The sequence below is a fragment of the Rutilus rutilus genome (assembly GCF_951802725.1).
Source record: "Rutilus rutilus genome assembly, chromosome: 1".
Taxonomy (NCBI): domain Eukaryota; kingdom Metazoa; phylum Chordata; class Actinopteri; order Cypriniformes; family Leuciscidae; genus Rutilus; species Rutilus rutilus.
In genome coordinates this window covers 53,035,581-53,054,630 of record NC_140209.1, presented here as the reverse complement: position 1 = coordinate 53,054,630, position 19,050 = coordinate 53,035,581, and the positions used below count along the sequence as shown (strand labels likewise).

General features: G+C 37.6%; 1 protein-coding gene across 1 annotated transcript in view; it reads left to right on the top strand.

The window, feature by feature from the left end:
• tmem104 (transmembrane protein 104) overlaps positions 1 to 17,223 on the top strand; it is a 59,748-nt gene extending 42,525 nt beyond the window's left edge. Inside the window, exon 10 of the mRNA XM_084421015.1 lies at positions 15,585 to 17,223. Within this exon, the coding sequence (XP_084277141.1) occupies positions 15,585 to 16,348 (764 nt within the window). The 3' untranslated portion in view covers positions 16,349 to 17,223. The remainder of the gene's footprint in view (positions 1 to 15,584) is intronic.
• Positions 17,224 to 19,050: the final 1,827 nt, after the last annotated feature.

The following is a 19,050-nucleotide window of genomic DNA, read 5'->3' as shown; positions in this document are numbered from 1 at the left end:
GCAGTGGTGAATGCACATACAATGTGCAAAGAATGCTTATTCTTGCACAAATATTCTCAGTGCATAGAAACTTCAAGGAAACAACCATTTGTCCTTTTGCTCACCTTTCTCTCCTCTTCGTCTCATTGATTCACAATAAGACGTGTATGCGAGTCATTGACGATTGGATACGTTTCCTAACAGCTCCACAGGCACTAACAAGGCAAAAAAATAAAGGCAGTTGTTCTAGCTGTGTAGGTTTCAGTAATGCTTGTAGAGTGGTGCTATGCAGCATTGTATAGCAATTACTCAAAATTTATGTATCAAGAAATGCATCGACAGACTACAGAAATCTGCTGATTAGCATGTGCACCCATATTTCTGCCATCTGTGTTTTAATGTATTGCTCATTTAAGGGCACTATAACCTGAGGGGTGAAGTAGCACATCCTGCTTGCTTCAGCAACATTAAACTGCTCAATGCAGGTGATGAACTGCTGTTATTTCTCAAACTGTTTTTCCAGAACCTGTTCATGTTCTTTTAGTCATTTGAATCAATATGGGGTCATTTGCACAGTGCATGTATTATGCATGATTCCACTCGGCAAAAGCCATCACTGGTCTAGCTGGTTGCTGTTTTCTTTTTGCTTTGTATTGCAGTTTTTGTTCTTTTTGCAGGGATGTATCATGGATGACCTGCAGAATAGTGGTCATCTTTTTATATGTGTGCTACTCTTATCTTTCTCTATTGCTGTTTTTCCTTCGCCTGTTCTGAACCTCCAGAGAGCTGAAGTAATTATTTGATAATGCATTCTTCACATTATAGTCTATAGTGTGATTTAGAGCCGTTCAGATCTAGAACTTGGGGATCTGTGGGCCCTAAAGTATTAAAATGTCTTAAATTCACTCTTAAAACTAGGGCTGGAAAAAAATTTAAATCTTGCCTAGTATAAAAACTCATTTTACAACATAAAATTGAATATCAAATTTCTTCAAAAATAATTTTTTTCATCTAATTTGCCAATTACTAACCACCATAAATGTTTGATATATCTGTATTTCTATTGCACAAAATTGTATAATGTTATACAAAGTAGTACCCTATTTTAGGTTTGTTTTTTTGTTTTTTACATTTAGAATCAATTGGTTTTTTGTACAAGGTTATTCAGGTATTCTGCAAGGTTTACTTGTTAATCAGTCTTCCGGGTAGAAAAAAATCACTCTCGGACAAAACAAACAAAAAGACAACAAATCTTGTCTAAGCTTTAGACCGGAATTAATGTGATCCAGCAATAGTCAAGGGTTTTAGTTCCCTTTGACTCTCATTAACAAACATTTGGACATTTAATGTGCAGAGTAATCCATGAATGATCTCAGTTTCTAATTAATAAAAAAAAAAAAAGCCCTATCCATGCTAATGGAACTTAAAAGTCAAGCGAAAATGACTACTTTACCATAGATTGAGCCACTGGAATTTATCCCTGAAGAGGAAACCAGGTAGAGAACAACTGCCATATCCAATAGGGATGTGCCTGAAGCCTAAAGCCTAAAGGGACATGGTTAGGCTTGCTGCAGTAGTTGGTTACATTACAGTTCATCAGATTTCACTTATAACGTGAAGATAATATAGAGAAATGACTGGAAGGACGATGCCGGATGATTTGGTGCACAACAGATCCTGAGCATCATTGACAAAAAAACGTATCTTTTAAAATATTGGTCAGTACCGCCGCTCCCTATACAAGGAGTACATGTGATTGCGAATTCGGAAACTATTTCAATTCCCCGCATATTGATAGCAGCTCTCTGATGCCCGCAAATTAGATACAATATAACAACCCAACTATATAATTGCGAGAGAATGCAAAAGCATTGAAATATATTTTTTCTTCCTATCTCTTTTTTATCTCCCATCACCGTGTCCCTTTAGGGTCTCCGTTGAATGCTTAATTTCCTTATTTCTGCACAGACGTTATAATGACCAACATTTGTTGTGAATATAAAATGCTTTTTTTAAATTTTGTAAGCAGTCTTGAAGTAGTTCCAAGAAAAAACACTTGGAATACTTGATTCTGATTGGTCAGTCACTGCATTCTGTGGATAGATATTTTTGTATAATGATGCTAAACTGTATATTTCACTGGTTTCCTTGGCAACTAATTTCCTACATATTGGTGCTAGTGTCATGTCTCTCGTATCACTCCACGGCCTCTTTCTTTCCACAGAATACGATAATTTGATCTCAAATCAATATCCCATGTCCATTTAATTTATTTGATAATAACAGGGAGAATGTACTGCCAAGCAGTCATTATCCCCAAATAAACCCCTTCAGAGTGATACAAGATGCTTTCAGGCCTTGGCCATCCTCATAGGGTTTCTTTTGTAATGTGACAGTACTTTTATTCATTATACGCTGTGCTTACTAACCGATTAAGCGTATATAGCGCTATTATTTTACACCGAAACCAAAGCTGTCAAAATTCTTCCACATTTTTCCCTTCCGTCGATGAATATCGGCATATCTGTACATTAGCGCAACCATCCTTCGCTGTTCATTTGAACCAGACAAACTTCTCATGCTGATTCTAAAGATTTGTCAATGGGTTGGGTCAATAGGTTGACCAGTCGCCTATCAAATCTTTTGCTTTTTCCATTCACCCTTTTCAGTCTTGTGCTTTTTCCTATGATCTTCTCTGCTCTCAGTCATTACTCACAGCAGACAGCAGGACAAGCAGGCACGTCCCTTGTGTGCCTTTTCACCCATAATGCACAGGAGGAGAGACCGTGCCTGCTCCTGTGTCAAATGAGATGTGGTAAGTAGGATTCGGTTCAGTTGGCGCCAAGGGAACCACTTTGTGTTTTAGACTCAATGCCATCTACTGCCAGCGCCGTCACTCTGCTGAACCTTGCGTGCTAGAAAGCGGAGCTCAATTATTAGCTCAATGAGCATAACAGCATCATACTTGACTTAATACTGCTTGTTGTGTGTCGTTACTCATCTAGGCACATATGTAAAACCTCAGCAGTCTCAGAACCCGTAGCCCTTCACAACCACTTGTATGAAATGCATAAAGTGACTTGTTTATCAGGAACACAGATATGGCATCTTGTCTTTGTATGCAAAGCTGTGCATTTTTGTAAAGGCGGTTTTAATGCAGGTGTAATTTAAATGGGAAGGATCACCTCCTCTCAGCACTGAACTAGAGAACATTTATCAGCTTTTGACATGGAGAGCGAAATGAGTCAGTGAGGTTGCCGCTTTAATTCATATTTAGTGTGAGCGCTGAGGAACGGACAAAGAGCGTGTGATTACTCACTGGAGATTTATGACTTCATGTTGCATTGCACAACGTTTCTTGGAGACTGCATTACTGTTAATGGTGCTAGAGCAAGGTGCTCAAGACTCAGAATCTGTGTTGTTCAGATTGAAGACATCAATGCGTCATTACATATTTTCGTGTAGCTCAAACAGAAGATCATGGTGCTAACAGTTTCATTGGTTCGTTTCCCAGGGAATTCATTAAAAAATAAATCACTTAAATGCAATGCAAGTCGCTTTGGATAAAAGCATCTGCCAAATGCATAAATTTGAATAATGTAAGGAAATGTGTGTGTGTGTGTGTGTGTGTGTGTGTGTGTGTGTGTGTGTATATAAAGGTGATAGATGCAAAGAATTAAGTGTAGATGTGCCAACTATGATCTTCATCAAAATTCTGTAATTGCTAGTGTGGTAAAAATGTACAGTGCAGATGGACTGATTCGAGACGTGCACAGTACAATTGCTTTTCTATACTCTATAAGACATCAGAGGGCAGCACTGAGTCGTGTCATTTTTTTGTTGGTATATTTGCTTGGAAGGATAAAAGAAGAAAAGTAGTGGATGCGCCATGTAACAAACAAGAACCAAAACAAAAAGTATGGAAAATGATATACTGCTTTGTTCACTGTTCTTGGAAGGAACAGCATATTGCTTTGTTACGCTCTTTCCGCACTCTTCTTCGACTCCTGCACAATACATCTCAACTGTGTATTGCCACCTAGTGGAATCTTCTGTCTCAACATTTACCTTGAGCATGCGCTGTTGTCCGCGAATCACGGACACAAAAATTGGGCTGCATGTGGGCCGTGTGCGCGGACGTTCCCTCCTGATGAGGGAAATGATGTCCCGCGGACTGTCACCGAACGCGGACGGCCGAAGTATACTTTTGGCTTAAAGGGTTACTTCAGGATTTAGCATTAAGCTTTGTATTAGTAGAAAACCTGTAGTATTTTCGAATTTTCAAAAGCCGAATCCCGGACATTTTGGACGATCTCTAAATCCCTCGCAAACTCATCACGTAGGCTAGCTTTGTTGTTTTCAACTGCAGTGCGCACTCTTACCGGTAGGCGTGGCCTCCTAAGGCAGCGAAGCAAGTGCATTCTGGGAGTTGTTGTCTTTCATCCACATAAGCCAAAAATACATTTTCTGGCTTTTCTCAGTCTAGAAAGCTCCAAATTCAAAAATTTCTTCACATTTCTGCTACTTAAATGATCTATTTTAAATACACATTCATCTTCCCAGAGGTGAAGTATCCCTTTAATTGAGCGTGTCAAAGCTGAAGTTTAACAAAATACTTACTTGCTGTCAGGATGAGCTTTTTGAGAAAAGAAAATACTCTGAATTTATAGCATTTACAGATGTGAATATAATTATCAAACGTAACGTATTGTGCAATGTGCCAAATTTATTTCTTTTTTTGTCGCAGTTTTCGCTACTGGAAAGTGTTTCTCTGTGCACAGACTAATTGATAATGAAATTTGTTGTCAGTATTTTTTTTTTTCCTTTTTAATATTTTATTGATTAGTTGCAGCCCTACTTCAAATAGACAACATGATCGCCACTAAAGAAAAGCTGCAGGACAATTGAAATGTTAAGGGTTTTGAAAATCAGACTTGATAGTGTTTTTATAGGTCAGATATACTGTAAAGGTGTTGGGTCTGAAACGGCATCGGTGTGGGATATTCTGCAGCAGTGTAGTCTCAAGGTGAAATATAGCCGTGCCTTAATGAATACCCCAGGAAATGGTTCAGCTCATAGAGCCTGAAAATTGCTCTCAAGGAAAATGTGTTGGTGTCTCTCATTTAGCAGGGCCTACAATATGGACAAGCTACAAACTACCGTACACCGCTTTCCTTAACAGACCATAAAACCACTCGCTCATTTGCTTGAAAATTTCAGAGGATCATCAATTGGTTTAAAATGGCTTTGGCTATCCATATTGTGGATGCTCTCTACTGGGTTTCTTATCTAAATTGTGGTAAGATAGATGTCTTAAATTTTGCTCTCCCTTAAGCCTGCTATGTATTGATGTCCACATTTGCCTCCTTAATGAGTTTCTGTTATAACTTTAATTACTTTAAAAATTAGGTGCAGAACAAAGTTTAGGGGATTAGGGAGATTTATGTATGCTGTGTATTCACCCTCTGTTACATGAGCATATTCAATAATTAACAGACCTATATCACATAGACAGTCCAAAAAAAATCAATTCATGATGATTCCTAGTGACTGTTTTGGCAGCACAGAGCTGCGCTGTAGTATTGGGGTTAAAGATCTGGGCTGGGTACTGAACCAGAAGGCTGATCCATGAACTATCACCACTGCACCCTTGAGCAAGACCTTATTGATCAGTTGACTGGTTTTTCCCCCTAAAGTATGTTTGCCCTGAAACAGCATTCCTGTAAAACACAAAATCTCCTTAACCTATGGGAGGCTGTATACATATTTATGGAAGCTTGTTTCCGCCACTGAATAATAAATAAATAATAATAATTGCGACTTTTTATCTCACAATTGCGAGTTTACATCTCGCAATTCTGACTTTATTTTACAGAATAGCGAGATATAAAGTCAGAATTGCGTGAAATAAAGTCGCAATTGCGTGTTATAAAGTCAGAATTGCGTGTTATAAAGTCAGAATTGCGAGATATAGAGATATAACGTCAGAATTGCGTGTTATAAAGTCAGAATTCTGACTTTTTTTTTCTCGCAATTGCCACTTTATATCACGCAATTCTGACTTTATAACACATGATTGCGAGTTTATATCTCGCAATTCTGACATCTTTTCTCAGAATTGTGAGATATAAAGTCAGAATTGTGAGACATAGTCCAATTCTAAGGGGAAAATCTCTTTTTTTTTTTTTTTTACTCAGAATAGTTTATATCTCACAATTCTGACTTTATAACACACAATTGCGACTTTATATCATGGAATTCTGACTTTATATCTCGCAATTGCGACTTTATTTCTCAGAATTGTGACTTTATATATCGCAATTGCGACTTTATTGAATTGTGACTTTATATATCGCAATTGCGACTTTATTTCTCAGAATTGCGACTTTTTATCTCGCAATTGCGACTTTATTTCTCAGAATTGTGACTTTATATATCGCAATTGCGACTTTATTGAATTGTGACTTTATATATCGCAATTGCGACTTTATTTCTCAGAATTGCGACTTTTTATCTCGCAATTGCGACTTTATTTCTCAGAATTGTGACTTTATATATCGCAATTGCGACTTTATTTCTCAGAATTGCGACTTTTTATCTCGCAATTGCGACTTTATTTCTCAGAATTGCTACTTTATTTCTCACAATTCTGACTTCATATCTCGCAATTCTGAGAAAAAAAGTCAGAATTGTGAGATAAAAAGTCGCAATTATTATTATTTATTTATTATTCAGTGGTGGAAACAAGCTTCCATACATATTAGCTATTGTGCGAGACATTTATTTTTATTTATAACTAATATTTATTTATATAAATATTTTTATATTTAAAAATGTCTTTAATTCATTAATTTATAAAAAAAAAAAAAACATTTTTTATTATTTTTTCAAATACATTTTGGTCATGATTTTAAATATATAAATCTTATTGCATATATACTAGAGATTGCTTGGGGTCAGTATGACTTTGACTAAAGTTTTTGAAAAGAAGTCTTATGCTTACCAAGCTTGCTTTTATTGATCAAAAATACAGTAAAAAGTAATATTATGTTAATTTTATTTTAAATGTGATTTTATTTCTTTGATGGCAAAGCTGAATTTTCAGCATCTTTACTCCAGTCTGAGCCTCACATGATCCTTCAGAAATCATTCAAATATGCTGATTTGATACTCAACAGACATTTACTAATATTTTAAATGTATAAAACAGTTGTGCTGCTTATATATTTTATATTTTTGTAGAAAATGTGGGGTTTTTTTTCATCCTTTTATGAATGGAAAGTTTAAAAGAAAAGCATTTATTTGAGACAACCTTTGAATGGTAGTGTATCTGAATGTCATATATACTGTATATATACATTCAGATATATATATATATATTTTTTTTTACTGTATATTTATATAACACACACACACACACACACACACACACGCACACACACACACACACACACACACACACACACACATACAAATATGTATATATCCCTGAAATTTGATAGGAATGTTCAAGGACAAGCAAGAGTGTTGATTCAGGAACCTGTCCTACTTGGCAAAATCATAATTACTGTAAGTTGCTTTGAATAGCTAAATAACACCGTTTATGGATGATGATTGATTGATAATTTCACAGATGGGATGTTTTTTGACGTCTACTTAATGTTCTCGGCAGTCATCGTTCTCCATTCATACTTTATGGTCACAGTTGGTCATGTGACCGATCAACATCCCATGGGTGCTTTGTTAATGAAGAGTGTCCTTCAAAACTCAACACATCGTCTCTCTAGGGAAGCTTTAGCAATCAGTGTCGTTTTGATTGTAATGCCAGGACATGTTTGACTTTGCTGCATGAATTTATCCCCCCCCGCCCTTTTTTTTTATTTCCTCATCTACCTGTGTGGTGTTTTCCACCCAGGCTCTGTTGGCACCGGTGTCAGATACAAACATATCATGATGAATAAGACTTGAAGACACAGATACCAGTGGCATTTTCAATGGCCATCAGCATGTACACTGAGGGAATTTATAGCATGTGATGAATCGCTGGGCCGGGATGCAATCACATCTCATCCCTAAACAACAAAAGGCCTCTGTGCTGAAGGTTAAGCGCCTATAGAATGACTTGAGTTGTGTTGTGAGATGTCAGGAGTATTTGGATTAAGTGTGCCCTTGATTATTTTTCTTTTTTTTTCCTCCTCCTATTCTTTCAGTGAAGTTGTTATGAAAAGGAGTAATGCATCTTGAATCTCACTCCATCCCATCCATGCTTGTACCCTCTCTGGTTGGTTCATCGGCTACATTAACTGTGTCTGACGTTTCCTCTAATGATTTCCAGGTCCATCATTGTGTACGTCTGCTTTTGTCCTCTAGTTGAGCTATTGCGTATCTGTTTTGCTATATTAAGCATATTGCACATGAAGGTTGCCTGTTATTGCAGTTGTTGCGCCTTTGGCTTTGTGTTCTATATATTTTTTCCGTCCTTTCTTAGCTGACATGTCTGTCATGGTACAGTACTTCTACAGCATGCAGATGTGAATTCCTAGCATTATGTTCTATAATACAAAAATAAATAATCAGTAAATGATTGAATAAAATAAAAATATATATTTAATAAATAAATAAACACTACTGATATAAAGTCAGTGAGATTTTTATTTTATTTCCTTTTAATACTTTTAGGTTTTTTATTTTTTATTAAATTGTATTAAATTGATCGAAAGTGACAAAGACATGTAAGTCAGACAGTGGTTTTACGTCTTCATCGAGGCTACGTCTACATTAATCCGGATACATTTGAAAACGCTCCATCAGTGTGGATGAGAAGCTTTTGAAAAACGAATGAAAACACTAAATTCACCTTATGCGTAAATCCTTACAAAAGCTCACTGAGATGATGCAGACGGAAAAATAAATAATAGTTATTGCACAATTCATCTGACAGGATCATTTTATTTAGCAAAATATCTCATTCACTGATGCGTCCAGGTCGCACTCACTCCCCGCTCTCATGTATTGCCGCAGGACAGCAAATGTGAGTAAATTTTCTGTCATCTTTGCAGGACTGTGATATGAAACCCATATACATATAACACATATAACACATTTTAGCAAAATGTGAAAGTGAATAGCACATAAACAGGCACAATACCGGTATATAAATGAATATCTATTGGTACAATATGTGTCACCTGACTAAACTTACGTCATCGTTTTTACATACCTCAGTTTTCACAGTCCACACTACAACGCGAAAACAGTGTTTTTAAATGTATCCACTTTGGAGGCTACAATGGAGAGAAAAAGATGTGTTTTCAAACGAAAACGTATTAGTGTGGACAAAGCCTCAGTCTGTCTTGCCATTTTTTTTTGTTTAGACCAATGCAAAAATTGACTGAGAAAGGCTTAAATGTTTTTGACAACTTTTGTCAACTTTTTTTGAATAAAGTGTTAGTCATGTTAGTAGATGCATGTTATGCAAACAAAAACTACATAGTGCTGCTGATATATTTGTTGTTTATTGGTTTTTAATATTATACTTGGTGAAATTATTTCAGTGTGTGTTTCAGTACTTTTTGAACATTTCCAGCACATTTTGACAATACCTTGATGAAAAAATCATTTTGGTCACTATATTCATAAAATGAAATTTTCATATTGTTTCATCATATTGTATTGTATTGTATTGTATTGTATTTTTTTGTAATTTATATTTAATTTAGCATAGGACTGCTGTGGTATGGTCACATGACATGATGTTCTGCGTCATCCCTAGATTTGGTGTAAAATGAGACCTGACTTTCACTGTGTTTGTCACTGCTTTTTCTCCTCTTTATTATTTGTTCTGGTTTTCATTTGTAGATTTACTGCATCTCATTGCGAGGGGAAGCAGCATGCAGTATGTCTTGAGACCATTGCGTGGTTTATTTTTTGTAGCTAGTAAATTATTTATTCCCCTTACATGCAACCTGCCCTTGATCAATAGACTTAGTGTGACATATGCACTCTGCCCCTTGTTTGCTGCCAGAATGTTGTACTCCTACTCCTGATGAATGCATCTGTTTTAAACACTGAATGAGCATGTGTGTGGACACCTTTAATGTTAATGGAGACCTTTGGGCCAGAACTGCTCTTGGGAGCACCTCCGATTAATTGCACGTCAGCTGGACTCTCACATGAGCAGAAGGACCCAATCCATTTTCCCCTTTGAATCAGATCAGCATTTCACATTTCCACATGTACTCCTTAACCTGGCGCTGTGATGCATTAGAAAAGAGCATGAGGACTGGTACAGATAGTATTTTATTGAGGAGGGAAGGACACAGCTCTACAACAAGAATATCTGCTTCTTTTGGGACTTTGGGACTTTTTTAACAGCTACCCATTTGTTGTGGATTAGAAGTTTAACCAGTAGAGCAGGGGTGTCCAATCCTGCTCCTGGAGGGCCACTGTCCTGCAGAGTTCAGCTCCAACTCCAATTAAACACACCGGAACCAGCTAATCAAGATCTTGCTTGGCATACTAGAAACTTCCAGGTAGGTGTGTTGAGGCTAAAAGTTGGAGATAAACTCTGCAGGACAGTGACCCTCCTGGACCGAGTTTGGACACCCCTGTAGTATAGTATAGCATAAGAGTATAACAGGGCTGCCAACTCTCACGCATTCCACTCACGGAGCAAAGAGGACACTGACACCGACAGTCTAGACAGAGCAGGTTACTTTTGATATGAAAACAATTCTCAGCTCTCAGATTCTGTCCATTTTATTACGAATTTCAGACAATAAATACTGTTTTGGCGCTTGTAAATGTGACGTGACAGATCGCTGTATCGCCTCAGTTCAAGTAAACCGATCATCTGTTACTTTTTATTTAAAGATACAGTACAACTTACTGGAAAGGTATATATGCCTCATACATAATAGCGATCAATCAGTGTTTTTCAACCACGGAAAGAGGTCAATAAAACAGCAGGAGAACAATTACGGCACAGAACGTTACATTTACCTCAGGAAAGCCATTTAATGACCATAGCACGTTAGTTGACTTGAAAAAAATAAGAGTATTTTGCTAAATATGTGCACTATATTACATATTTATTATATTTTTACTTATTAAATAGTTTAAAATACTTGTTAAATAGAGTTTTACTTTACTCATTAAATAATTATTATAATGAAAAACGCATTATATTTTATTTTATTTGTTATTTTTAACTTTAACAATACCAGCTGATAGGGCTCTCTGTATGTTTACAGAATTATGTGAGAGATTTTTTTTTTTTCTTGAGAAAAATTAACATGTAGGCTGTCTTCTGTAGCCTACCTAATATTTATCCAAACAGTCAATATTGAATCAAGATTGAAATCAAATCCCAAGAATTGAATTGGAATCGTGAAAATTGCGTTACGCAATAATACAAACAGTGGCCTACCAGTCATTGTACCATGTAAACATTAGCCGCTTTCCGACCGGAGGAACCTTTTCACAGTTCCTAGAACTATTGGCTAAAGTACCCGGATGTCGGCGTGTTCGCACCGCAGCAGAGCCATATAGAGAGCCTAAGTCCCTCCCCTTCCGGTCGACCACCATGGGACCTTATTTCGGAAAAATATTGTATGGTAGTCAATGGCGAGAGACAACAAATATTTTGATCTCGTTTGAATTGTGCCCTGATTTACACATATGATGTTTGTCAATTTAAAAGATACATTTTAAAGTCAAGAAAGTCGCAGCTTGATGTAAAACTGCTGAGGTATAAGACTGTGAAAATACGTAATTACAAAGACTACAAACCCAAAAGGCGCACATGTGACGTCATAACTTTTCTCTCAATGAATGAAGCTAACTTTACTGAAGCTAACGTCTGTCGTTTTTTCTTTAGTCTTACGTTATAATTGTAACGTAACGCCGTCATGCCTGAGTGTTTTGAGCCAGAATACACACATACGAGCAACGGATCTTGTGACGTACATAGTGCGAGACGAGAGATGTAGTTCATTGAGCGATTTCCACATAAAACTAAATGTTACTCTTCTGTTTTATGACAAACTGCGACTTTCTTGACTTTCATAATTACCTTTTAAATTGACAAACATCATATGTGTAGTTCAGGGCACAGTTCAGACGGAATAAAAAGATAAGTTGTCTCTTGCCATTGACTTCCATACATATTTTTTCCGAAATAAGGTCCCATGAGCCGGAAGCGGAGGGGCGGGACTTAGGCTCTCTATTGAGAGAGAGTTGCGACAACTCCATTGACTACAATGGAACGCTTTTTTTACAGCAATGGCGGCTCGTAGAGCCTTTCAATAGTTCCCGGAAGTAACAGCAGCGCGGTAGAACAGACCGTTTGTGATGCAGTTTTAAAAGATAAGACGTTTAAAGAATAAGATTGTATATTATCAGAATCAAATAAACTTGTGTTTTAAAGCATGCTAGTTGATTCCGAAGCACTTCCTGGAACTATCTGAGGTCTACGCGAATCACGTGACAACTAAGCATTTTGAACTTCCGTTGTCGCAACTCTCTCTCTATATGGCCAGAGCCCGTCTACGGAGAGCCTGTCCACTCCCTATTAAGCCCTATTGTACCGAATTTTGGTTGTAGTACCACCAGAGTTCCACTGGGGGCGCTCGCCATGAGTGCAGAATGAATGGGAGTCAATGGGGCTAGACGGCTAAATTTGTCTCTTTCACCCGATTGCCGTTGAGAAATCTCAGATGTGATTGTAGATTTTGCAAGTTCAACATGGGTTTTAGGTCGAAAGTTGAATGAACGAGTACTTATGTCGTTTTGATTTCTTACAGGTTGAGTTGTTGTTGCCCATAACACGCTAGCATTCTGCTAATGACGTCAGCATTCTGACGTCATTGACATTTTGAAAGACTTTTTTAAAGCAAATAAGTGACTCTAAAAAATCTAACACCCAGCAATGTGTAATTTCTTTGCATCTCCTTTCGAATACAACATTCAAATTACTAGACAAAAAATTATATCCTGAGAAAAGTGGATTTTGAGGGGTATACCGCCATTGACCTCCATTCATTCTGCACTCGTCCTGTGAGCGCCCTCATATGGAATCAGAGTGGAACTGCAACCAGTTCAGAAGCCGGAAGTGTAGTGAGAGTGAAACTTCTCGCCATATTAGACATTCTCTGATATGGCTCTGCACCGCAGGAACTAGGAACGATTTTAGTTCTAGGAACTCCATTTGTAGGAACTAATTTGGGTCCTACTTCAGAGTAGGGTCTAAACCAGCACTATAGGAACTATCCGTGACGTTAGTGTATGCTGATTGACCGAACGCACGCGGAACATCAGCACCCGCCATTTTTAAAACAGCTAGAATGTAAACACACAGATTATAGCCTATATATTTACTCCATAAACTATACAAACATGGAAAACAGTGATAGATGGGTCTCTAAACCTTTAACCTATAACAGTTCTATCTAATAAGATATTAAACAGTACTGTTAGACAGATTGCTAACTAATAAACACAGAGAATGCGAGCATTGTTTGCTCTGGCGTTCTCAGCGCCGCCAAAATAAAGGTCCGTCGCGCCGTCAAAATAAAAGTCACCGTGCTTGCGTCACTCCCTTACCCCTCCTACCAGTTCCTATGGCCACTTGGCCAGTGCGAACGCAAACAGCAAAACCGAGTTTGGGGGAGAGTAGTTCTTAGAACTGTTTAGAAGTGGACAGTTCCTAGAACTAAGTTCCTATAACTACTTGGTCGGAAAGCGGCTATTGTAACATGTTGTCACTAAACTTAATACAGTTCTGTTTAGTTACCAAATGTTTTAAATATGAATATTTTCATTCGCTTCAGAAGGCCTTTATTAACCCCCCAGAGCCGTGTGGAGCACTTTTATGATAGATAGATGCACTTTTATGGACTTCAGAACAGAAACAGCAATTCACTGCCATTATAAATCTTGGAAGAGCCAGGACATTTTTTTTTATATATATATAACTCTGAAAGAAGAATGTCATATACACCTAGGATGACTTGAGGGAGAGTGGGCTAATTTTCATTTTTGGGTGAACTATCCCTTTCAGCTCTTTTTCTCTAGATGTTAGAGATAACAAATGGTGGAGTCTTTTGAGGTTTTTACCACCTGGATTCTCGCTCTACCTGGTTGCCCATGCATCACCTTGGGGAGTTATTGGTCCGTTCCAACCAGCTCAGCATTTTCCAGAAGCCCATTAGATACTTAACAATCTCATCTTGTTCAGCATTGATTGCAACATTGATCAGATTAGAAATACAGGAAGACAAGCATTTTTCTCTATAAATTCAAAATTATAGATATAATAAAGAGCTTGAATAAGACGAAAAGATTAGAATTAAGAGACTTAATAATAAGGGTGCTCAATAAAAGGGCTTTATTTGATTCTGACATGTGGCTGTTTTTGTGTGCAAACCAATTAGTCCAACCTAACCCAGGGTTCAGGGTTAATAATGTATGCCCATTGGTGCATGTGTGTGCGTGAATACAGTGCTAGCTTGCAACATGGTGGAAACTTGTACAATTGGTTTAAGATCTTTTAAGACTGGTTTCTTTGTATGGACAATGCACTTAATTTCCTCTAATGTTTACATTGGTTGTTATAGTAAAGTATGTGTAATCATGGTTCCAGAAGTCTTTCTGTTTCACTGTTCTAAAATGACCCAAAGTCAACTTTTTATACCAGTGCATTACTATTAATGTTGCATGGCTAAATAAACTTTTAAAGTCAGATTTTTATAGCTGATTGGCCCATGGTTGGTTAACACAGGATACAGTAAAGATGTGCGTCATGCCAGTGTTTACAGACTCAAGTGTTTGCGTCATTGGCTTCCAATGTAGACACTGTTTATGAGCAGCAAGCTGTCAATGTGGAGAGACCAGAACTGGAAATTTGGCCTCTGCTTCACAGAACCATCATGGCAACTAGTAAAGCAGGAAACATAAGCAACAGAGACCTTACTTTTTCCCACATCCATATTTAGTTGATGGGAAGCAAGCTTTTTACAGTTCATGCTGAAACGGATCTACAAAAATCCAATTTAACTGGATTTCAAGCCACAATGGACTTGGATTGATTTAGTAAAAATCTAATTTCATGCTTCTTTTTTTGCGCAATTGAGGCTACAAAAAACTAAATGGATTTGAGTCTTCTGTGCCTAAAAATCGGATTTAGGCGGCCAGTGTTAACAAATAATCATCTCAACTTGGCACACTTGTGTGTATGAGATAAATGTACAGCACTAGATCTACATTGTTTATATGAAGAGTTCAGATGCAAAAGCCTCTAAGTGCCATCTGAAATTTTCTTCTAGAATGATAATTTTGATCAAGCTCGTATTTTTAAGTTCAGTAATTTCACTTAAATGACAATTTATAGGTCATCTTCAGTGCCATTTAAGTGAAATTACTGAACTTAAATATACGAGCTTGATCAAAATTATCATTCTAGAAGAAAATCTCAGATGGCACTTAGAGGCGTTTGCATCTGAACTCATCATATATTCGTCTATATTATAATATAATTTTATATAATTATTTATATATGAGTTTTAATTCCTTTTTTTTTTCTTTTTTTTTTTCTCTTTCTCTTTCAGCATTCACCATGATGATCATCCTGGCTTTGATTCGCATTGGCAAGGGGCACGGTGAGGGCCGCCCATCTGTGGCTCAGGTCTCGGGTGTGCCCAACCTCTTCGGGGTGTGTGTCTACTCGTTCATGTGCCAGCACTCACTGCCCTCACTCGTGACGCCCATCTCCAACAAGCAGCGCATGAGCGCCCTGGTCATGGCCGACTACATCCTCATCCTGTGCTTCTACGCCCTGCTGTCCCTCACAGCCATATTCTGCTTCGACAGCTCTCTCCTGCGTGACATGTACACTTTAAACTTCACAGATAACTGTGACGTTTTGGGCATTCCAGTGTTGCGCTACTTCCTGGGCCTCTTTCCCGTCTTCACCATTAGCACCAACTTTCCCATAATAGCCGTCACACTGCGCAACAACTGGAAAACTCTCTTCCATCGGGATGGCGGCACGTACCCTTGGGTGGTGGATCGTATCGTCTTCCCACTCATTACTCTAGTGCCGCCCATTATCGTGGCCTTCTGTACTCACGATCTGGAGTCGCTTGTGGGTATTACTGGAGCATATGCCGGAACTGGCATTCAGTATATGATCCCGGCCTTTCTGGTGTATTTCAGTCGGCGTCATCTAGAACCCGTGTTTGGAAGGGATGTTGTGAATAAGCACCGGTCACCTTTCCATCATGCTTTCTGGGTTTGGTTTGTGATATTGTGGGCAACGTTCTGTTTAATGTTTGTAACGGCTAATATTGTCCTTACAGAAACCAAGAACTGAGTATAAAAGCAGATTTGTTTTGTCAAGCTGCGTTTTTGTTTAAATTTTTGAAGGGTGTTTGTTTGTGAGGGTCTAATGTTATAAGAATGGCATTAGCTGAAATGTAATTCAGTGTCTAAAAGGGACCAAAAGAGGTTTTGGCATTACTTCAGTAGGACTAACGTGAGACTTTTCTCTCACAAATCCACAGTTTTATTAATACATTCAAAACGCTACTTCAGTTGTTTAAGTTAAGGTGTTCTTGGTCAGGTGAATCTCATGAAAACATGCCTGGGTCATGTTTCACCCCAAAAGCAAAAATAAATAAACAATACAAATATATTTTATTTTGCCTAAGGAAGAAAAAGTCTTTGAATATGTGATGTTATTTACATGACAATCAAGCACATTTACACCAAATTCTGTTCTGAATAATAATTCTCATTACTGCAATATAGTAAAAAATACAGCAAAAATACTATAATATAGTGAGTAATTTATGACTTAATTAAAAATAACACCATCTATAAAGGCAAAAAGATATACTACACTCTAAAAAATGCTGGGTTGTTTCAACCCACGTTTGGGTCAAATATGGACAAACCCAACCGTTGGTTTAAAGTCCCCCTTTGGTGAAAAACATTTTTAATGTTGTCTATATGCCATTGCTGAGTATTTTCTCCTTAAAACTGCAGTGAAACAAACACAGTCTCAAAATCACGATTTGAAATCGCTGGTGTTTCTGACGTCACAAACGATCAACGTGTGATCGTCAACGAGTGGATCTCTGAGCTGGTGCGAGTGAGTGAAGGCGGGGCTAATTTGCATATTCATAGAACCGCTTGTACTAAATGAGGCAAGGGTGCAGAGTTACATTTAAGCTATTTTAAGGCACGAAGAAAAAAAAAACAAGGAAAAAACACTTAAATATGTAATTTTGGTGATCAAAGATGAGATTAACTAAGGGATGCAGTTATCGACTATGGGGGGGCGTTAAACTTTTAAACCCAACAGTTGGGTTTGTCCATATTTGACCCAAACATGGGTTGAAACAGCCCAGCATTTTTGTGTAAATATTTCACAATTTAAATATGTAAAATGTAAATAATATTCCCAGTTTATATTAAATAATTTTCTGAATTGTTCCCAATTAATTTTATATTATGTTAAAACTTGAGGGGGAGGTGTGGTTTAATTGTCGTCTTAAATCGCAGTGTTCTTAAGAAATAGCCTTTGATTTTGTTAAAACGAAATATAAGCCCTTATTTAAATCTTTTTGATATCGGGGTTGAATGTGGCATTGTTCTTGACAGATTTCATCACCCTCTGATTTGGTTGATCTTAAGAAGAAACAACGAGCTGGTGTTTCTTTGTTCTTTTGGACTCACCAAAAACACTATTCATAATATTCATCAAGTCAAAGCCAAACAGACTGACAGTAAACCGCGCTGACTGATGGTGACACGTGCGCAACGGTTGAGCCCAGACCTGCAGTTCAACCTCAGTTCATCAGCGGATTGATCGAGGCGTTGAAAGCTTCAATATGTTCTCCATGTACTGACGTCTTACCCGGAGCTCACGGGTTCTCTAACGGGCCCTTAGGGGCGACAGGAAGGGAAGATAAACCTGATATTAAAACGACACATCCTTCTCATGATCTACAGAGACAAATATTTATCATTATCAATATGGAGCACCTCATCATGCTTGACGGATCACACTCACGCAGTTATTAATGATAATGTCACTTTAGTTCTGACGACGTTGTCTTGAATTTGGCTTGAATTGACGGCAGCTGATTCCCACCCTGCTTTGCCTTTTTTGCACATTTTGGTCTTTTTTGTACCAAATATTTTAATTCTCTCATCATTTAATCACCAATAGACATGTCATTCCAAACTGTCTGACTGACTGACTTCTGCAAAAACACAAAATAAATTATATTAAAGAATGTTTCAGCTTTTTGTTGCTTTTGATAAACATCAGTGGAGTTCAAAACAACATTGGACCCCATTGACTTTCATTATAAGAGAAAATGTTTACTTATTTTATCTTTTGTGCGCAGACAAAAGGTCATTCAGGTTTGTAATTCCATGAGGGTCAGTAAATGATGACCGGTTTTTCATTTAATCTAAACTGTTCCTTTTATGTCTTTAATGATTTCCTATATGTGTGTGTATTTTTGCTCCACCCATCTCATGTCTGCCTCAGGTTTTTTCAGGCAATATGAATGTGACTCGTTAGTTTGACACTTCATGTTGTTTGTCAATGGTAGACTGGTTTGATCATCTGTGACGTGTTTGATACTGTAAACTGATCGCTGCTCTCTGTGAGAGCGCTGTCTGCTGATCTAAGAGAACCGTATCAGATCATGCGCTTGACTCAAAGGGAAATATGTCTATAAGAGCTTGTTTGTGGGAAGAACGGACGTCTCCTTATTCAGTTCTTCCTCTGATGTGCTCCACAAGCATTCTGTTAAGGACATGCATTAGCATTCATGTCACCCTAAAGCACAAAAGCAAGTCATTTCACATGGGTGGAATGTTATATTACCAAATACTCATGTAATGTGTCCATTTTTTTTTTATTAAACAAATGTGCCTTCTTACCAGGGATCTTCTTCTTTCACCTAAATAACTATTTCTCTCTCTCTTCCTCTCTCAGATGTCTTTTTCTTGATTGTATTTTCTGTGCCGCCTGTCGCTTGCATGTAACTTACTTCA